General features: G+C 35.4%; 1 protein-coding gene across 2 annotated transcripts in view; it reads left to right on the top strand.

Annotated features, from left to right (window-relative positions):
• Positions 1-20,990, top strand: part of CTTNBP2 (cortactin binding protein 2) — a 77,911-nt gene that overhangs the window by 42,379 nt on the left and 14,542 nt on the right. For both annotated transcript variants that reach the window (XM_059472794.1, XM_059472795.1), the window contains 11 exons: positions 5,249-5,348; positions 7,776-7,926; positions 8,967-9,221; positions 12,307-12,424; positions 14,794-15,060; positions 16,397-16,492; positions 16,929-17,008; positions 18,064-18,150; positions 18,234-18,333; positions 20,085-20,237; positions 20,514-20,701. In XM_059472794.1, the coding sequence (XP_059328777.1) occupies positions 5,249-5,348; positions 7,776-7,926; positions 8,967-9,221; positions 12,307-12,424; positions 14,794-15,060; positions 16,397-16,492; positions 16,929-17,008; positions 18,064-18,150; positions 18,234-18,333; positions 20,085-20,237; positions 20,514-20,701 (1,595 nt within the window). The remainder of the gene's footprint in view (positions 1-5,248; positions 5,349-7,775; positions 7,927-8,966; positions 9,222-12,306; positions 12,425-14,793; positions 15,061-16,396; positions 16,493-16,928; positions 17,009-18,063; positions 18,151-18,233; positions 18,334-20,084; positions 20,238-20,513; positions 20,702-20,990) is intronic.

The raw sequence follows: 20,990 nt of genomic DNA on the forward strand, positions 1-20,990 counted from the left end.
GGAACTCAGAAAGCATTTGAAACACAAAAAATTGGTAGCATTCTGCAGGAACAGCCATTCTAATTCTCCAAACCCTTAATATAAAAAGGTACCAGATATTATCACCCCATATTCTGTGAAACACTAAAGATCTTTTGTGACAATAGGAGCTTAATAGAAAGAACTTTCCTCTACAGGGAGTAAGCAGCAAAGAATAGGTTGTCATCAGGGTTTTGATCTTCTGCAGCAGCAGTGAAAATGATGGAAGATAGTGTCAGAATAGTGTGGTTACTTGGGAAATAAGATGAACTGGTTTTTATTTTTGAACTAAATGAAATGGCCTTCATTTGTTACCTAGGCTCTCCTGAGAAAGTTAAAAGATATTTTTTTTTCTTTCCTCATGACCCCAACCCTCCTCTGTATTAAGGAAGAAGCATTTCTGAGCCTTTCAACCATCTGTCTTCATATTTTATGAATGTATCTATGAAATGCAGCAGGTGTGTTACCAACAGATATGAACTTCATGGATACAAACTCCTAGAAATAATTTTCAGACCTTTACCAAAAGGCTCTCAAACAGCAGTTTGTTTTAAAAGTCCAGTGTACATTACTATAGCTTTTTCTACCTACATAAAAACCTCCAGATTCTTATAATGCAAGTGGTATCATTATGCTGTTTTGGACACTAAAGATGAAGTCCAGTAATACCAATGGCAAATATACCATTAATTTTTAGTAAAGTCAGAATTTTATTTCAGAGTAGAACATGGACCAAAGTCCCAGTAAAGCCACTGCTTTCAAGAGTATTTTGTGATTTTATTTAATGAAATATTTATTAGTGACACAATTACAAACCCCTGATCAAGTGTTCCAGATAGTACATAGGCTATTTCATAATTCTTTTGAAATATTTTAAAAATAACACTAAAGTTAGGATACAAAATCTGCAGCTAGTGTACATTTTTCTCACATGTTCAAGAATTTTTATCTTGTTCCAAATGATTTATTTTGTCTTTGCCTCCTAGCTGCTATGGGGTTTTTTTAAATTTTTTTGTAGAAACATCTGGGACTTTTCACCTGAGTTTCTTTCCTGTTGCCAAAACTTTTAAAATTGTGAAAGAGTACCTTTTTTTCCCTTTGGTGATTTTTTTCCTTTTTTCAACTTATCTGCAGTATTAAGAATCCAAGTTAATTATATTGTGTGGAATTATTATTCTCCCCTCACTAAATGGATGTTTGGTCTATTCTTCCAGGCTTACATGCAGTTATCTTTGCTAATATTTGTGGGAGATCATAATTGACCCAATTCTTCTTTATTCATCTTCTATTCTAAAATTGCATCAAAGCAAATGATTTTTGGCTACTGAACAGCTCCTACTGACAGCAAGGGCAATTTGGTTCCTTTTTTTATTGTCAAAATTTCAAATAAGAAAGACACTTGATAGAATTGTGCACAATAATTGAAACACAATAATAAAAAGAAACATATGCATATGCACCCTGTAATTGTTTAGTATGTTTTATTTTTTGAGATAAAAACTGTATTACAGAGGTTATAGTGTTGCTCTTCTATTTATACTTGACAGGATGTGAAAAATACTTGGTTGTACAAATCACAATTCAGCCACTAAATGGAGTGTATGAACTCTGAATGAGAGAATCACACAACAGCAGTGTTGATGTCTCCTTAATAAATTATATGAAAGTTGAAAGGTATAGATCTATAAAAATTTTGGAGAAAGATTTTTGCATTTAACTTTATTATATAATAATATATTTTTATATATGTATATATATAGTCCTTTTTCATTACTTGTAGTTTGTTCTCAAATGAATGGATATATGTAGCAATTCAAAGTGGAGACTTTTAAGTTTACCTAATTTATGTAGGCTTAAGAATGTATGTATAGAAATAAATCTTTTTAAAGTCCTTTCTAATACCTCTCCTTAACTAGCCAGGTGGAAAGAAATGATACTGCTGTGAATTTAAGGATAAAATAATTTATTGTTCAAATTTTTCAATGTATTGAGTTGTGTTGTCAATGGTAAGTTTCTGTTGTTTTGGTTTTTTCCCCCATAGAATCTTACAGTCACTTAGATTGGAAAAACCCTTAAAACAGTTCAGTCTAACCATAAAACTTAACACAAGCCTACACTGGTGGGTGATCACACCATGATTTAATTTATTGAGAATATTTTTAAAATGGATTTATTGACTAAATGGATTTTGAGATTTCTAAGTCAACTAACCAGATGTTCCTATTTCTCCTGGAGAAGATTTCACGAGGAGAAAAGAGTAACTTTAGAACTGACAAAGCAAGCATGAGTACCTCCCTTCAGAAAAGCCATGTTTCAGAGATTCTGAGAAGAGTGGAAACTGAATGTTCCCTACACATTTTGAGTGCAGAAATGCAGTATTTGAGATGTGTAGATAACTAGAGCGTGGTAGAGCACATTGTAACCAGCATGGTGGCAGCAGCTGTTAAATGATTTCAGCCCATTCTGTAGAAAAAATTGAGTTACACAAAAAAAGAGCACTGAAATATTCTGTCCTAATCTATCCTAATTGCAAAATGTGTAGCTTTCCTGTTTGGAAACAGTTGCCTTTTGAGAGCTGCAGCAGAGGGTTTTTGCAGCACATGAAGTTAATAGCAGATGCTTTGTTTCCAGCACACAGTGTCCCTAATTCTGTAGGTCTGAGAGAGAGAAATGCACCCTAAAAATACACAGTTTCTTTGTATTTGAATGGACATGAGGAAACTGTCAATTTCATGATTTAACCACTAGACTGGGATAGCTGAACAGGTTGTCTTGTCAGACTGCCTTGGTTTTACCATTAGCAAAGAAGGAACCACCTCAGGTCTACTGTGCACTTAATAGCAGTAGTTCTCTTAGCTAATAGATCTGCATAGCTGTATGGTGTTGCGAATTGTGACCATTCTCCACCAGAAAGAGGTGGAGAAGGACAGAATGAAACAGTAAGAGTTCCTGAACCTGAGAGATGGGGAGAAAATAATATCCTTTGGACTCAGCTATGTGCTAATCATGTGCATTTACAGTATAATTGATTCTCTTCTATCCTGAGTATTTGGAGGCTGTGGCACCCTGATTGATAGAAAAAAACTGGAATGGTGTGGGAAGTAGAAAGGAGTGAGGTGCAGAGACATACAGCTACATGGAGTCAGCTTTGTCAAGCCACGGATGTATCTGCATGATGTTTGCCATCACTCTGGAAGAACTAACTACCCAGCTGTGGTGGAGAGCAGTAAAGTCTCCAGGTGTTTATCTTAATTTGCTTCCATGTTTTGCTTTTGCTATGACCAAAACTTATAACTTAGTGACACCAATGTCTGTTTAGTGCCTGGCCTTCCATCGAGTTCTCCCCACTGCTTATTACTTTTATGGCAGACCAGAGTGAACCAGATGAATGAACCTGGTCTGACCCAAATTACCCTTCTCCAAATCCCAGTAAAAAATCCACCCAGAAGACCCAGGCATCTTGGAGATAATTGCTCTTTTACTTTATATGCCACCAGAACAGGTCATGTGGAGCTTACCAGCTCACATGTTCTGCCTTATGCAAGTAGCTCTGTTTCCTCATGGTCACACTTATCCCTAAGAATGAAAAGCTATTTTCAGAAGCGGTATTTTCACAGAGATAAGCTTCATCAGAAACAGCGTTTATACAGACATAACCTACCACCTGAATGATCTACCAGTCAATAAGTGTGAATTAACCATGCCTTTCTAGACAGGTAGTCTTGTTGTGTGTGTTCATGGCTTTTGCATGGCTAACATATGCTTTATGAATAAACAGCCGAGTATTCTAGATACTTGAAATACTTGAAATTTCTAGATGAAAATTTTTTCAACATCCCTCATAAACTTTAGAAGTATCTTAGGAGGTCAAGCAGGAATCTGTACTTTCAAGTTAATCATTTAATATAGGACCAGGATTGACAATGGAAAGAAGAAAAAAAAAGGTCATTCTTAGCAGAGTATTCTTCTTTTAAAAAGTGAATGAAAATATAATTTTATTTTAAGTGATGCTATCTTACAATTGGAAGGACTTGGTAAGTTAGTTAACAGAGAGCTTCTTTATGACTTAAAAAAAAATTACAGATCAAGTCCTGGTAACTTACCAACTTTACACCAAAAAATAATATCACATCTGATTACTTACTTCAAAATTAAAGAATCCTCTTTTACAAAATAATTACTTAGAGTGTTTTAGAATCTTGTTTCTTAATTTTAAATTATTTATTCAATCAAATCCACACCATCTGTATTAGTATTTGAAAAAATTGTAGCAGGAATAAATACATTGAAAAATGGTGTAGACTAGTCAGATTTATAAGTAGTTCTTAATATATTTTTCTGATATCCAAGTTATTCTTAATGTGTGTTTGGTTCTGGTATCTAGAGTTAAACTTCACTAACAAAGCTTGGCTTCAGGATTTTACTGAGTGCCAGAACAGCATGCATTAAGCTTGCTCAGAAATCAGGTCAGGAGTTTGTAATTGGTGTTGTAGCTGAGCTTATTTTCCAAGTAGTAGTTTCAATTACAAAAGACTTGTTTTATTTTGGTCTGGAGCCAATTTCAAGAATGAGGAGCAGATCAACTGTTTTCTTCAAAGTTAATTGCATCAAATGATATTCCAATTTGTGGATGAAAAGCAGTCTAATTACTATGTAATTAATTATCTTAAATTAGCTGTAGGGATGATGGAATCAGGCTGGTACTATTTTTAGCATGTGGTTTTGGAAATATATGAATGGGAATGGTTTTGGGAGGTTTGAGTTTTTCAGCTTATTTTATTTGTCATTGCAATCACAAGTCAGTGCCGTAAAATAAGACTGGTCAGTGTGTTGCTTGAGGTCTGTGTGGCTTGTGAACATCTCCCCTGTGGCTGTCATATTTGTCACTACTGCCAGTAGGCAGTGATGCCCTTAGGGACTTCTGGATAAGTCAGATTCCCCACTTGGGAAGTAAAATAGCCAATACTGTGGGAGATGCCTGCGGTGGGCATGTATTTGAATCCCAGCAGAACCCAAGCCAAGCCCTTTTTGCGGAAGGGTGGTGATGCCCATGGGAGGCCATTCTCATCTCTCTCCTGCAAACTTCTACTTGAGCTTTTATTTCAGTCCCCTAAGGTGTGATGTGCAGTCCAAAAGACTGGCTGATTGTTGCCCCTTGAGCAGACTTTAGCCTCTCACAGTTTTAAGACTGATCTTGTTGACTCATTGCATGGTTCTGCTCCATTTATAGATTGTGTGAGATTGCTGCTGGCTGCAGAAGCACAAGTTGACGCTGCTGATAAAAATGGCTTTACACCCTTGTGTTCAGCAGTTGCTCAGGGACATGTCAAGTAAGTGAAGCCTTTAAGATTTTGCGTGTCAGCTGTTACTCAATTTTTTATTATCTTTACATTATTGTTGCATTCTTATGTAAAAATGTACTCAACTATAATTTATTAAAAGCATCTACTTAAATTCATATTCTTATGCCACTCTGATTTTAATATTTTCTATTTGTTTTCTTTCTAATTTCAGCTCTTAAGGTTGCTAAAAATGTATTCTTAGCAATTACAATGTGGTACTGGGCATCATACCACTGAATTTCTTAATTTTCTTTGAGTCACCAGCCATAGCATAGGGTTAACAAAGAAAGAAGGAAATTAGTTTTGCACTGATTTTTTCAGGCATAGAAAACTACCATATTCAGAGGCAAATGAACATCTGAGGTTTCTACTGAGTAATGTATAATCAAATACCTTGCACAACAAAACAAAGTTTTTTAAAACTTTAATTTTTTGTATTCATATTCTCTCACTAAAATAAATATCTTAACACTTCATTTAAATAGGAAGTTGTTTATTTCCCTGACTTACCCTCACAACACTTTGCTATGTATCATCAGCTGTGTTGTGGTATTGCAGACTTCATATTCTTTTTATCTTAGACTTACTTATGTAATATGATATCCCTAAACACATTTTTTGATTTTACTTTTTCAGATACTGAACATGAGTTGAATTGTAAAATTGAGCATGGAATGACAGGGCTAGCCAGAAATGTCAGAAAGACTACTAATGCTTCAGGCTGTCTGATTTGTTGGTCTCCTCAAAGTTCAGGCACAGAAGAAAATCTGTAGTAGGTGGAATTTGGGGCAACAGTATTGTCTGTCTCCTAATGTGGGGTTAGTGACAGCACTAAACAGCTCTCAGTTGCACAGTAGGTGTCTGTCATAGGCTTGATGACCAGTCCCCTGTGACAACTTCCTTAACCTTGATCCTGAGCCAAGACAATACTGTTATTCTAACCCTAGTTATGTAGTCAGAAAAAAAATCGAGTTTTTTGGGGCTGGTCCAGTAACTAATTTTAGGAGAAACTTCCAGAATCATTTCCCATGTGATCCAGGCCAAGATGACCCTGAACTTGAGGTGGAAATTCGATGTAGAGTTTCAAGATTCACCAAATATAATGTAGAGTATCAAACCAGATATTTCTAACCTAGCAGACTTAAAACTCAGATCTTGAATTGCTGTGTGGAAGTGTCTTGTTGTGAGCCTTTTTTAAGATGACTTTGTGACTGTATGGTTAGGATGTATGCCTAACGTTTGTTAAGGCAAGACCATTGTTTTTATTTGTTTTTTTTTTTTTATTTTTTTTGTTCAGTTGAGCATTTTTGGAAAACATAGATAAGTAATTCATATCAATGCTATCTGTTTTACTCTTCTCTAAAATTGTGCATTTTACCTTGAACTTAACTGATTTTCTGACTGGATAAAAACATATCAAAACCTATTTTCTTAAATACTTGTGATTTTTTAGTATATAGTTACTTATATTCTTATATATATCCCTTACATTGGTTTAAATATTTTGTCATAGTATATTTTGTTACAGTGTGGTCTCTTAATCAGTAGTTATTTGGCATTGCACTAATTGCTTTGAGGCTTTATTGTTGATATGCTCTCTATTTTTACGGACTGATAAATATTGAGCTGGAAAGCTGGGACCTTATCTTTGCTAACAGTGCAGAGTAGTTTGAACTGCAGAGTGAGTTGACTGGCATTAAGATTTTTGCAAGGTCTTAAGTGCTGTTGAAAATCTAGGCTGGGGAAGGGAAAGGTAACCAATTCTGGCACAAGAACTGGGAAAAAAATGGACCTACTGCTACAGGGCTGTGAGGAAGGAGAGGAATTTGGATCTGAATGCCAACTGCAAGTGAATTGCTCTTCAGCACTCTATCTAATCTTCCCTCCTCCATAACCCAGCTGCTAGCAAAACACCCAAGCCATCCTTGCAGAGTAGCCTCTCTTCAGGTACCTACTGAATGGTAGGTACTGCCAAGCTGTTTTGCTGCCCCACCAGATTACTTCCCTAGATGAGTGTCCATTTTGGTATAGCTAATCCTAGTCCTTCATTTCATTTTTTCCCTTTTCAATTCTATTTTAAATACCAGTAGTCAGAAATGTGTTTCTTTTTTTGCTCAGCTGAATGGTTTTTTTAAGCAGCTGTCATCAAGTTTTTAGCAGTCTTGTGAAATTGAGTGGTTTACATTCACAATTTTTAAATGCAGCTACAGAAGTTTAAGATTTACATGTTTGAAGTAGTCGGTTTTTATACCTATGTACAAAATTATCCTTTATACTTGTGTATATGGGTTGCTCACAGGTAGATCTGTATCTGTAAAATTAATAATTTATTTAAAATATTTAAATGTCTTAAGTTATAAAGAGGCGTTGCATGTCTAACATGAGACACTTTTATTGCTTTATTGTTTGCTGTAGATGTGCAGAATTATTAATTATGTATCAGGCTGATATTAACCATGCTGCTGAAAGAGGACAGACACCTTTGTACCTGGCCTGTAAAAATGGAAATAACGATTGTATTAAAATGTTGTTGGAAGGTGGAGCGGATCGAACAATAAAAACCAGTGTAAGTTAAAACAGTACCTTGTATAGTACTGAATATAGACATTAAAATATTTATGTAAACTTTTCTTTAAATCTGAAATAAACCATATAATTTGAAATTAGTATTTTGTTATTTTCATAATAGTTTCTGGGTCTTTTTAACTGTAGATTGTCTAAAATCTCCTAAATGATGTGACTTTCATACAATTTTACACATTTCAGATTCCATTGGCAATTTGCTGCAACATTTCTCCAGCACTGGATTTGTAAAATGCTTCCACTTTTTATGTTACCATGCTTTATTGGTGTCCTTGAAGAAACAACACCCCAAAACTTTTTTGCCAGTATTGTAGACAGTCTTATATATCACAAATGACAGAATACGGCCAAAAAAATGTCTAATCTAGAGGAGAAGGGAAGGACGACTGTCTCAAAATTGCCTACATAATTGCCTTTTTCAAGTGCTTTCCTAAAGTTTTTTTATGATTGTGATGTCAGTAGGTTCTTATGACAATAAATGTGGGTTATAGACTGTTCCAAAATACAGCACAGAGTAGTAGCTTCACAGAACATTCTCCTCCTTCTGTAAATATTACACTAAATCTTTTATCATTCATTTATTTTGCAACTGGAAAGTAAATATATTTGACTTGGAATGAAAGTTGTGATGTCAACACTGTGAAACTGACTCATAAATGGATTAATGCAGCATGAAGCAATATTGGTAGTTGGAATCATTTTTGTTTGATGCACAGGAAGGAAGCGGTTTACTAACAGTATGTAAGCCCTGTTAGACTCTTTTAAAATTTTGAAGATTTTATCTGTTGGACTGTCCTTGGAAAAAGGCGTAAAATTTTATTTCTTCTGTGTTTTCTTCCCTTTCTTCCATCCAAAACACATACCATCAACTCTGTTTTCCCAAAGGATTATTATGTCACTCTTGATTGTCTTCTTAATTTCCAGACAGAGCCTTCCATTCAGATTCTTTGCTGATATAAGTCTGCAAACAATTTTCTGTGTGTTTGGTGGCAGTGTGCTTTTTTATTGTGGCTTCTTTTTTAGGATGGCTGGTCACCAATTCACGCAGCAGTGGATTCTGGTAACGTTGAAAGTCTCAAGCTCCTTATGTACTATGGAGAGCAAAACAATGGGAACTGTTTGATGGATGCAGAGCCTAATTCAGACTACTGTGATTTGGAGAAGAGAGAAGATGACTATAGCAGTAGAGTAAAGCCTGTTGTTTCTGCAGATCTCATCAACCATGCTGACAAAGAGGGTTGGACTGCTGCCCATATAGCAGCATCAAAAGGCTTTAAGGTTAGTCTGTGTGAACAAGTTACAGAAACTAGAATTTAGGCAAAATAAATACTTTTATCTTTGAAGAATTACAACTTAGATGTCAAGTTTAAGTCTATTATGTGGTTTATAGGCCAACTTGATTTAACAGTGACAGAGATAGACCTCCAGAGGACAATTTGTCCCAGAATCTAGGTGTCAGATGGAGTGAATTATTGTATTTAAATGTCTACCTCTTATGGGACATGAGTAAAAAGAGGAAACATCATTACTTGAGATTTTCAAAGTTAAGGTGAGATGAATCCCACCCTGAATGCCAATTCATTGAATGTCATGTGCTTATAGATATTAGATGGACATCATTTCACTAGGAACAATTTTTCCTCTGTGAAGGGGTGGAGAAGAAGAAATTTGAGAACCAGATTTGTGCAGACATACATTGTTTAATTTGTTATTTTCAGCAGCTTTTTTAGCGGGCAATGAAACATTTTTGTGAAGTTTGGATAACTGATGACATGCAGGATGACCTAACAGGTCCTACTGATAACAAACAGGAGGAATTCTGGAAATTTAATATTACTTCTTGACATCAGAAGCTGTACACTTCTAACATGGACCATTCAAATGACTTTTTTTTTTAATATGGTATCTGTCAGTCAGATCTCACTGGGAAATTTTTTACCCAGGAAGAAAATAGAGGGTGCTAAATACAGAAGAGTGAATTTTAAGAAAATACAATCCAAGACTTCAAAAATCAGCTGACGTTTTCATGCCTAGTTCAATGCCTTCATTATGTTTGCTTTTATTCCTGATAAACTTACATTCAAAATAGATATGCTCAAAATAGACCCAGATTTAAGATTCAGTGAAGGTTATGAGGTTTTTTAGGGACAGCCACTGCTTACTTAGCATTTGCATTACAAAGGGTCAGTGTTCCATTACCAGTGTCTGTTAGGCAGATGCAGATTCTCATTCCAGTTTCCACTCATACGAATTTAGATGGAGTTTAAGATACTTGCTGTAATCTGCAAATACCTAAATAATGTGCACTACGTTGGCTCTTTCTGCAATAATATAATCCTCAGGAACTTTGAATTTAGGTTTCATTTTCTGTCTAAAACTACTTTGACTAGTGATCTCTCTGAAAGGTCTGACACTGGAAGTCTTCACGTATGTCTTTCATTAATAACTCCAGGGTTTGAGTTTCTAAGCACATTCTAAGTCAACTGCTTAATAAGATCTCCATTTGGGGTTGAGGGGAGTCTCTTGGTGATGAAGATGATACACAGCTGGCAATCAGATTCCTAGTTTTGATGTTGCAGAGACTATAAAATTGTATTTGATTTGATGCATTGATTGATTTGAGATATGTTTGGGATATTTAAAAGCTAAAAAAGCTTAATAGCCATGTCCAAGTGCTGTTAACACTTCGACTTTGTGCTCTAATCCATTATGTACACTGCATGTCATTCATTCCAGTGCATGATAACTGCATTTAAGCAGTGCTGGCACTTGCATCCTCTTGTTTTGAGATAGGTGGGGGCCATTCTTTACAGATTAATTCTGCTAGGACATCTTAGCTGTTATTTCATAGGCAGCAGAGACAACAAAAATCCTCATTTTACTAAGAAAATAAGCTTTATTTCTTTGTTCTGTCCCCACTTCTTCCTGCTTTGCTTCCCATTTTCAGCCTCATAGTTTAGTCCTCAGCCTTCTGCTGTTTTGCTATTCATTGCTTCTATTTGAGAGATATTGTTAACAAACTAACCTGTCAAGAAAATATGTGCTTGTTTTTGGCTTTGTATCCTTCTGTCAAGCTTAGTGAGCTAAACAATTTTTAAAGTACTTCTAGGTGCTATAACTACAGCCTGGTAAAATTTCACCTTACAGGCAGATATACCTTGAATGAGCACTATATTTATGAAAGGTCTGAGAGTGTCAGATACGCTGACAAAAGTTTCTGTAGAATAGCTACAAAGTAGTCAACCTGCAACTAGCCACTATTCCACATCAAAATACTCAATAGCTGCTTCTCTGTGTTTTTAAGCTTTGGTTTCTCTGCTATTTTAACCCCAAACATTATCAATACAGTATTAGCTAGTATAATTTCCATTAGTTTCTTTTTTTTACAATATGGATGTGTCTTTAAAAGCATATCTGAGATGAAAAAGTTTTCATGGTGGCTGCCTGTGTTATTGCAGAATGATGGTCATTAGAAACAAGGACTTGATCCTTTTTCTGATTGTTGATCAATCAATTTGGATATGGTTTTATGAGAATTCTTTTATCTCACACATACTTGGGAGGATCTTTATATTGAATATTTTTTCATGTTACAGAATGATTCTACCAATCCAAATTTATATGCTAATAGCTTGTTTCTAATTTCAATGATTTTCCCTTTTGTTGAGCATATGACATTTTTAGAGGGCATCATGTTGTCATCCACAAGATGTCCGTGCTCTGACTTAATAAAAATACATTTTTATATCACTGCATTCTTATGATGCTTGCAGAATTTCAGGTTTCTGCTTGCAGAACTTCTGCCAAAGAAGAGGCTTGCAAAGTGATTTAAAATTATTCCTTTTTTTGTGTTCCACTCAGGTGTCAGTCATGATGGAAACTCCTGCTTGGTGAATTATAAAGTGGAAACTGATTTTATGGATTGTTACCTAAATAGATTCATTTAATAGTCTGTATTAAGCTTTAGAATTGCTTATTTAGTGTTGTTTGAATATTGAGACCAAGATGTTCAAACCAGGATAATAGCTGGGTTTCTGTCTCCTTATCATTACCTAAACTTGTGGCCAGATGTAAGAATTTCCTAATTCAGCTAATCAAACTTGATGCTTAGAGACTGTAGAACCCTGGCTCTCTCTGTTCTGCTTTCTTATAGTCATTATTTGAGACTTTAAAGTCTGCTATAAAATATTTTTACTCCTGGCTTTCAACTCTGAGAAACATCATTTTGTCTTTAGAAATTCTGTAGCTGATTGTCTTTGGAAATGCATGTGTAAGAATTTTAATTAGGAACCTAACTCAATGTTGGTAGAATGCTTTAGTGCAGCAAATGGACAAGTAAATAATACAGTTCCTACCTTTGCAGAACTGTCTAGAAATCCTTTGTAGCCATGGTGGACTAGAGGCTGAGAGAAAAGATAAGTGTAATCGAACAGTGCATGATGTTGCTACTGATGATTGCAAACATCTCCTAGAAAACTTAAGTAAGTAAATGCTATCAGCACTACATAAAAATGTTTTTAGTAAAGAACTTGTGGGGCAAGAATGAGAAATATGAAAAAGGTGGTTGTCACTCTTTTGGCACCACAATATTAAGTTACTTTGATCTAGCAAGTTTCTAGTCTCCATATTTTGCAAAAGCATATGATAAAATTTTGTTGGAGGTTATTAAATTCCTCATGTGTTTGTTTCTAAACCATTTTAAAAGATGATACATATTGTACATTTGCAAATGTCCATATTCTCTTATAATTTCTGAATTTAATATTAGTAATTACTTTTTCAAAAGCTGTTGCCCTCCTCTTATCTTTTTTTCAAATTCTTGCAGTCACTTAGTGGTGGGTAGCTGTCAAATTCCCTCAGGTTAAGATGATCATCTGGTCATATCTGAATCTCCTTTTTGAGCATAGTTTATTTTGTCGCTTATTGGTGAGGGGATTATTTGTTTGATTCTTCAAATGTGTCTTAGAGATAACATCAAAGAACTTCCTTTTTACAGCATCAGTAACTTCTGTAAGATTGCTCTTCCGTTGAAACCTGTCATCTTCTTCCTTCTCTGTAAGTTTTCTCAAAACTCATTAGAGCAGGCTTATCTGTGCGTTTTTTGAGACAGAACTTAATTCATCCTCTCACTAGTTTTGTGGTTTTTATATCATTGTATAAATCTATATATATATCTGTATCTACAGATACAGGGAAGGATATCTAAATTTCTCTGCATGGTTAAAATTATGGCACTTGTAGATTTGTATGCTCTCTATTTTTTCACTCCTTTTTTGTGTTTGTCTTCTGGAATATAGGGATGTGGGTGGTTAAGTTCACTGGTTATCAACAAATTGAGGAAGTTTTATGTCTGCTGCTTCTGATTTTCCTCTTCAGCTATTTTAAATCCCAGTTCTCTTACCATTTTACTGCAGGTTCAGAGGGGAATACAGCTCACTTTCTAATAGAAACTCGTCCGTAGTCATCTTTATCAGACTGAAACAAATTTCTGATGGCTAAATCTGCAGCCTGTTAAATTAATGCTTCTATTATTTCCATCAGTCTTAGTACCCTGTGTCTCTGGTCATGCTTGTCATTAATCCAACAGCTTTTATCAGGTCAGAACCTTTGGCCTCCCCTTCTCTTCTTCTTTATTCCTTAAGCCAAGACTGCTTTTTTGAGTAAGGTGCCTGGGTACCATTCTCTACTTTCCTCACACTCCAGGAAGGTTCCCACTTAGGACAGGAGGATCTGTGCTCTGACAGATGTGAAACCCTGGGGCCAGGATTGCCCCCTATGCCTTGCAGGTCACATGCATTGAAGTTGAGGCATATTCTGTACCTCTGTCCTAGGGGCCTGTTTCCTTGTGGAGAGCCCTCTGTACTCCTCACAGCTCATTTCCCTGAGGTCCTGCCATCGGAAGGGCAAGCCTTTGATGCATTTCTCACAATTCCACATCTGAAAGATGCCTCTGAGTAATCTTTTCCCATTGGTAGGCTAGTGGGTTTAAATCAGAGCTTTTCTGACATCAGGAAAATTTCACTGGTTTGTATCAGCTGAAGATCTGTCTTCTTGACACAAAAGGGAAAAATAGATCATGTTGCAAGACTTCATAATAATCTTACATTGGTTGTGTTTTATGGTGTACTTTTTAAAATATTATTTTAATTTTAATTTAACAACTTCTGAAATATATTGTTCAGCATGAAAATTAGAAGATAGTTTTCATTTTTAGTCATCTAAATGATCCTCAGAGGCTGTTGCTTCTGTTGAGTTGTATTACAAAGAGCACGATGTAAAATACTTAATAGTTTCTGGAATGTGCCTATAAATTTCCTTTTTTAACATTTTGTCAATTTGCTCTGTAGCAAATCAAATATACCCTTTCAAGTGCATTTTCTGTCTTAGCTCTTAGCTTTTTATTTAAATATGTTTGGCTCAGCTGTGTTTTCCACTTGTGCACTAGTGCCAGAAAATTATTTCCTACATTGATAAGAAAAAAATGTGCATAAACACAATGAACTGAAAAATTAAGATATTGCCTACCATCTGTCTTAATTTATAAGTAATTAGTCTATAAAGAGGAAATATAAGATTAAGTAATTTTTTTCTTGTTTCCTGTTATTTAAGCATAATAATACTGAACTGTTTTTTGTAAAAAATTATAGATACCTTGGTATTTTCATTTCATTTTCATTTCACTGCTCTGATTTTGTGATGGCGATCTGTGCCATTCTTTACCATTTGTTTCTTTGTAGCAGGAGTTATTTTGTAGCTTTCCTTTGTAATAATGGATGTTATTGGTTGCTAATAATGGGATTATTTTGAGTTTTACAGTTTTTCTCATAGTTGGTGTTTTGTTTTTCAACAGATGCTCTTAATGTACCTGTAAGGATTTCAGTCAGTGGCATTGAAGCAGTCCATTGTGGTGCAGAGGAATTTGATACAATATGTGCTTTAAATATCCGCAAGCAGACGTCATGGGATGATTTTTCAAAAGCAGTGAGTCAGGCAGTGACAAACCATTTCCAAGCAATCGCTTCTGATGGATGGAGGAGCCTGGAAGATCTGTCATTTAATAGTGCTGCAGAATCCAACATTGGCCTCAGTGCAAGCAGTATACTTTCTGTCAAACTAGGTATCAATATTGGTGTTCATGATAAAGCAAAACTTGGGGCTGTTCTTGAATTTGTGAAATCTCCTAAGATAAAAATATCTTTGAATTACTGCATCTTTTAAAGCGTAGACTAAGAAAAACTAATATAAGATATGAAACTTGGAACAGTGCTGTCATGAAAGCATTCCTTACTTTTAGCTGTGTCTATGGAACAATTAATTATGTGCTTTAATATAATCTTGGAGATCACGAGGCCCTATGTTAATTAGTCTTTTAGTACTTCTGGTACTCCAGAGGAGAAATCCATATGTCAGGTGAAACTAAGTTCTCACCCTGAGTGCTGTGTGCAGTTTTGGATGCCACAGTATAAGACAAAGCAATTAGGAAGTGTCCAAAGGAGACGAGGATGGTGAAGGGCCTTGAGGGGAAGCCGTGAGAGGAGTGGCTGAGGTCACTTGGTCTGTTCAGCCTGGAGGAGACTGAGGAGAGACCTCATTGCAGTTACAGCTTCCTCATGAGGGGAAGAGGAAGGAGAGATACTGATTTCTTCTCTGTAATGACCAGTGACAGGACTTGAGGAAATGGCCTGAAGCTCTGTCAGGGAGGTTTAGGTTGGATATTAGAAAGAGGTTCCTCACCCAGAGGGTGTTTGGGCACTGGAACAGGCTCCCCAGGGCAGTGGTCACAGCACCAGCCAGAGTTCAAGAAGCATTTGAACAATGCTCTCAGTTACATGTGACTCTTGGGATGTCCTGTGCAGAGCCAGGAGTTTGACTTTTATGATCCTTGTGAGTCCCTTTCAACTCAGGATATTCTGTGGTCCTACAAAGCAGTTCAAAGCCTGCATTGTTTCTTTACAGTGCATCCAGAATATACAGTAAATACAGACTGTAAATCACCAACATAGGTAAACAGAACTACTGTTTTACATAACTTCACTTAGAAAGGTACAAAAGAGAAATCTTTAAAATTATGCAAAATTGGCCAAAATGTGATGGTCTTAGTAACAGTTGTATACGTTTCTGAAAATCCATGTACTTCATCTTAAATCTCCTTCCTTCCTTCACCTTCCCATCAGCAAAACTGAACCCTGGTCACATTAGACTGGGCAAATTATTCTGTTTTACGTGTAAAGATAAAAAGGCTAACTGTTTAACTTGTATCTCAACTGGCAGAAGATACTAGTGACTTCAGTTGTATATCAAATGATAGCATGATTTAGTACATCTCACAGGACTGGTTTGTTGGTCAAATTTGTCAGTGTATGCACATAATCTTTGTAAGCAAATGAATATGCTTGAGTATAGGACACTTTATATACATACAAGGAATATCTCTCTTATTTTTTTTTTAACAGGAAACATTACATGGTCAACAGGTCAGATTTTTTCCCAGCCACCATGGGACTTTTTGAAGAACAGTAGAGCTGAGCATATCACAGTGTTTTTGTTTGGTAATTTTCAAGTCATAATTTTTCAGTTTTGAATATTAAGATACTCCATATGAAATACATCATTTGAGAGTCATTTGCTACTGGTTTTGATGTTCATTGTTGCTTGATTCTCAGAGACATCATATCTGTTTAGCTGTTCAACTAGATTTTAAAGTGTCTACAACATTTTCTGGTATTTCTGGGGCAGAAAATATGCTGCACATAAAAGTCTTTCTGCCTTTTTCAGCCATATAGTAGTATATACATTGCTTATGTCATAGATACCCATGAATCTGTGGTGCTAGATAAATGTCTTTCATTTACTCAGCATTTCAATTTGCATAGCCTCTAATTATAAAAGTTAACTGTAGAATACTGCATGAAAATCATATGTCTCAATCAGACATGCATGTAAACATGAGAAAGTCACCAAAGTCATTTTATGTCTCATTTTAAGGACCTCAAGAAGGCTGTTTAAACAGTGTGACTTATGCATCCATGATCCATCTTCAGACACTTCAGAATTATCTCCGCCTGGTCAGTAATAAGCTTGCTTCTCTCTGCATGCTATTTTTTTTGTTGAAATACTTCTGTAATAGTGTTGACTAAAATTGGGATATTTTTGCTCTGTGAAAGAACATCAAGCCTTCCAAAATATTTAATTGGATGAAAGCTATTTTAAAATAAAGTTCCCCCTAAATTTACCCTTAACTTTAGTCTTGTGAGGGCATTAACTTTCTTCATTAAATAGCTGCTATCTGATTAACTGAATTGCTTAAAAAATATATTAAAAGCTCTCTGATGTCTTAATTGCTTTCCAAATTTATTTTATTCCACTTTTGGAAGGGAAAGTAAATTAGAATAACATTCACATAAGCAATTATTTGAGATGTGAATTTTATTACTAGCTTAGGTAGAAATCTCCAGTAACACACCTTATTTAATACCACAAAATGTAAGAATAATTGAATAATATGAGATAACTTTCATAGATAATTTCTTTTAACATTGCATCAAATCAGAACTAATTTAGAACCTGCTTTGTGCAGCTTTCTGCTGTGTCCTTGGATAGTAAAAATAATATGTTGTCAGGAGAATGTGCCACAGGTTTCTGCTGTATTAAATCATATTTCTGAGAGATTGCAGAGATATGAGTATATTCCCTTACATGAACCCATTTCTACTGCAAATGAAGTCCTCAGTCTCAATCCTTAACTTAGTAGTGACTAAACTGATTATTTTGACATCTTTCTGATGTATATATTTTAATTCAAGATCAAGAAAATATTTGTGATTACTAAATTTATTCTTCCAGATGACTGTTTTAAGTTTTAAAGTCTGTTGTAACAAAATACCTTGCTATGTAGTTTTACAAATTAGGATATAAATTTATCAATATATTTTGAAGATGTTGTATGCAAATAATGTCTACTTTGAAACTAGTATAGTAAGGATTACCAACTCCAGTAGTGCAAATCAAACAGTTTTGTCTTCTAGGTGCTGATTGTGTCATCTAGGTTAAAAAAAATCCAAGTCTGAATTCCAAGAATAATTTATTTATGAAATAAATATTTAAATTTATCCATCTGTAGGTTGAACAATACCGTAATGTCATTTTCCATGGTCCAGAAGGAAGTTTGCAAGATTATATAGCATATCAGATAGCGGCCTGCATGAAGGTATTTGCACAAACATATCAAGTGAATTAGTCCATAAACCAGAGTTTTCACTATTTCACCAAATATATAAATTTTCAACACAGCAAAAGCAAGAGGCTGCAGGATCTACTTGTGAGATTGTTAAAGTGGAAGTGGATGCTGGTTTCTCCAAGGAGCAACTTGCAGAACTGTTCATCAGTAATGGTAAGGTTATTTCAGAAAGACTAGTTTTGGTGATTTGTAGGAAAATTTTTAATGATGCAAAGTAAAGAAATACGTAAAACCATTTTGCATAGTGGATGGCATGTTTTAATGGAACCCAGTTTTTCAGGTGCTTGGGGCCAGTTGTCTGAGTCTAAACTGAGGGAGAGCTGAGCACAACAGAGCTCCTAATAAGGAGCTTTTCAAAAGTTCATGCCATTTAAGTAAAACCAGTAATTTTAAATATTAATTTCTGTCTCATTCTTTTTTCCCTTTGTTTATGATCCTTTAAAAGTTGATGGCTCTGGTTCAGATCTACTGAATCAGAACTGAAGGTCTACTGTGTGTGCTCACGAACAGAAGCAGAGCCATCCTGTCAGGCTGTACAATGCTATGCAGTGCTCTGTTCTGTTTGTTCCTCTACTGCCTGGTGTAACTGCAGTCTGCAGCAGTTTTTTCCTCCAAGGAAATCCTGGTCACAGTTCCCAGGATAGCTTGTGCCAGTCCCACATGTCACTTAAAGTGCCATGGCATTGGTGGGAAAGAAGAGACCATTTAGTCAGAAGTCAGCCAGGCCTTGGTGCTCGGCCTGGAGGCAGGAATGTCGCTCGTAGTTTGGTTTGTTTACTGGCCACTGTCTCTTAGGAAAGCTGCTTCTTTTGGATGCTTTATTCTGTGTCAGCAACACACTCTTTTTAATAGTCTGATTTTGCAGTTCAGCATGTTGCTTCTGATTGTGTCTCTCATTTTTCTGCCAGCTTCTTTCCCTACTGTTCTGCTACATCTCCTTTCCTAAGAGAGCATTTCTCCTCTAAATTAATCCATTAGACACAGAGAGGGTACCTGTCCTCCCTCCTTTCAAGCTGTAGCCTCTTAATAAAAGAGGGCAGTAATAGTCAGGAAACCCCAACTAAATAGCAGTGATCAGATACAATCAGTTGCTGTAAGTTTTGCCTTAATTACTAAGTCAATTTCTTTAATGACCTTTGTTAGTACCACCTTCAAAAGGTTGTGAAACAATGCAGGGCACAATATATTCAAGATAAGTGTTTATATTTATATCCATGTTACAGAAGCATTCACCTGGGATTTAGTGTTGCAAGAACACTTGCAAAGCTGTGTCTTTTTTAAGCAATAAGATGTTAAAATCAGGAAAATTAAAGGAAAATATTTAAAATGTTAAAAAATACAGAGATGTCATTTTAATGCCTATTAGGTTCAGCTGATACTAGGTTTGCCTCATACTAGCTCTGATTATTTGAGTGATTCTTAAAGATATTGAAGGAAGTTTGAAGAGAAAACTATTCTACTATCTCATAGAATGATAAAGTCTCTTACAAACGTGGACTATTCTTAAATCTTTTATCACTACATGATATAAAGAGTTTATGTTAAAAGTTTACGCTGTAGTACAGCAAATGATACAAATGTTTGAAGATGTCTTTGGTATCTTTTCTGTTGTATTTATATTCAGTGTACTGAAATTTTTCCTATCTATGAAGATCCTATTACAGATATTTCAGGAATTTATTTTAATCATAGTTTTCAGTTTTTTTCCTTAATATACAGTATAATATTCTTTCTATTGTTTGATTTTATGCTTTCAATTTTAAACTTTGTCTGTCTGGCCTGTAAATAAGTTAAAAAGGAAAAAAAAAATTAAATCTTTCATTGCACTTGTAGCAGTAAATTCTGTATATATAAATAGAAGTAAATTTTCCTAAGTATGCATTAATAGGATTTTTGTATTTCAGCTTGTCTGATCCCAGTGAAACAGCCTCCTGTAAACAAGACAACAATTGTGATTTTAGAAAATCTGGAGAGAGCTTATTTATCTGAATTACTTGGAGATTTTCTAGCACCTCTTGAGAATCGGAGTTCAGAAAATCCCTGCACTATTCAAAGAGGTATTTAAAGAATTTGGTTTGCTGAGATGTTTTTACTACAGTACAGTTTTATTGTAATATATGGCAGAAAGGGAATGGGAGAAAAATGTAATTTGTTCAGTTTTTATATTTTATTGTAAATAGTTGTCCTTAACAAAGATACCATATTTTTTAGCTAATTTATGGTGTTTTGTGGGTTATTTCTCCTTTCTAATTATGTCACTGCTTCTTGCTTCTCTATGAAATAATGTCAAGGCTTTGAGTATTTCAGTTAAGTGTTTTATGGTTCCTTTTTAGCAAATGGAGTTTCTGGTGCTTTTTACTTTCATGAGAACTGCTTTTTACTGGGGACCATTGCCAAGTGCCATCTTCATGGCTCTGACCTGCTGGTTCAGCAGCATTTCCGCTGGGTTCAGCTTCGGTGGGATGGGGAGCCAATGCGAGGCTTGCTTCAGAGGATTTTAAGGAGAAAAGTAATAAACAAGGTAAGAACTCAAATCAGCTTCAGCAGTTATGTTCATCACCAGGTCTGTGAAATATGGATGATGGTAATGCCAAAAGCAGAGCAGAAAAGTTGTTTCAGGAAAAGAAGCATTTAATTCTGGGAAGATGCAGGCTGTGTATGTGGAAGTGTTGTGCTTGGTCTCACAGAAAGGTGTATGGTCATGGTTAATTGGCATAAACAGTTGGTTGCCTGTCAGCTGCATGAAACAGCCTTCATTAATTTTTTTCAACATCTTTCATTCTTCTGAGAATTATAGTAAAAATCAGTTT

The sequence above is a fragment of the Ammospiza nelsoni genome, chromosome 5 (genome assembly GCF_027579445.1).
Source record: "Ammospiza nelsoni isolate bAmmNel1 chromosome 5, bAmmNel1.pri, whole genome shotgun sequence".
Taxonomy (NCBI): domain Eukaryota; kingdom Metazoa; phylum Chordata; class Aves; order Passeriformes; family Passerellidae; genus Ammospiza; species Ammospiza nelsoni.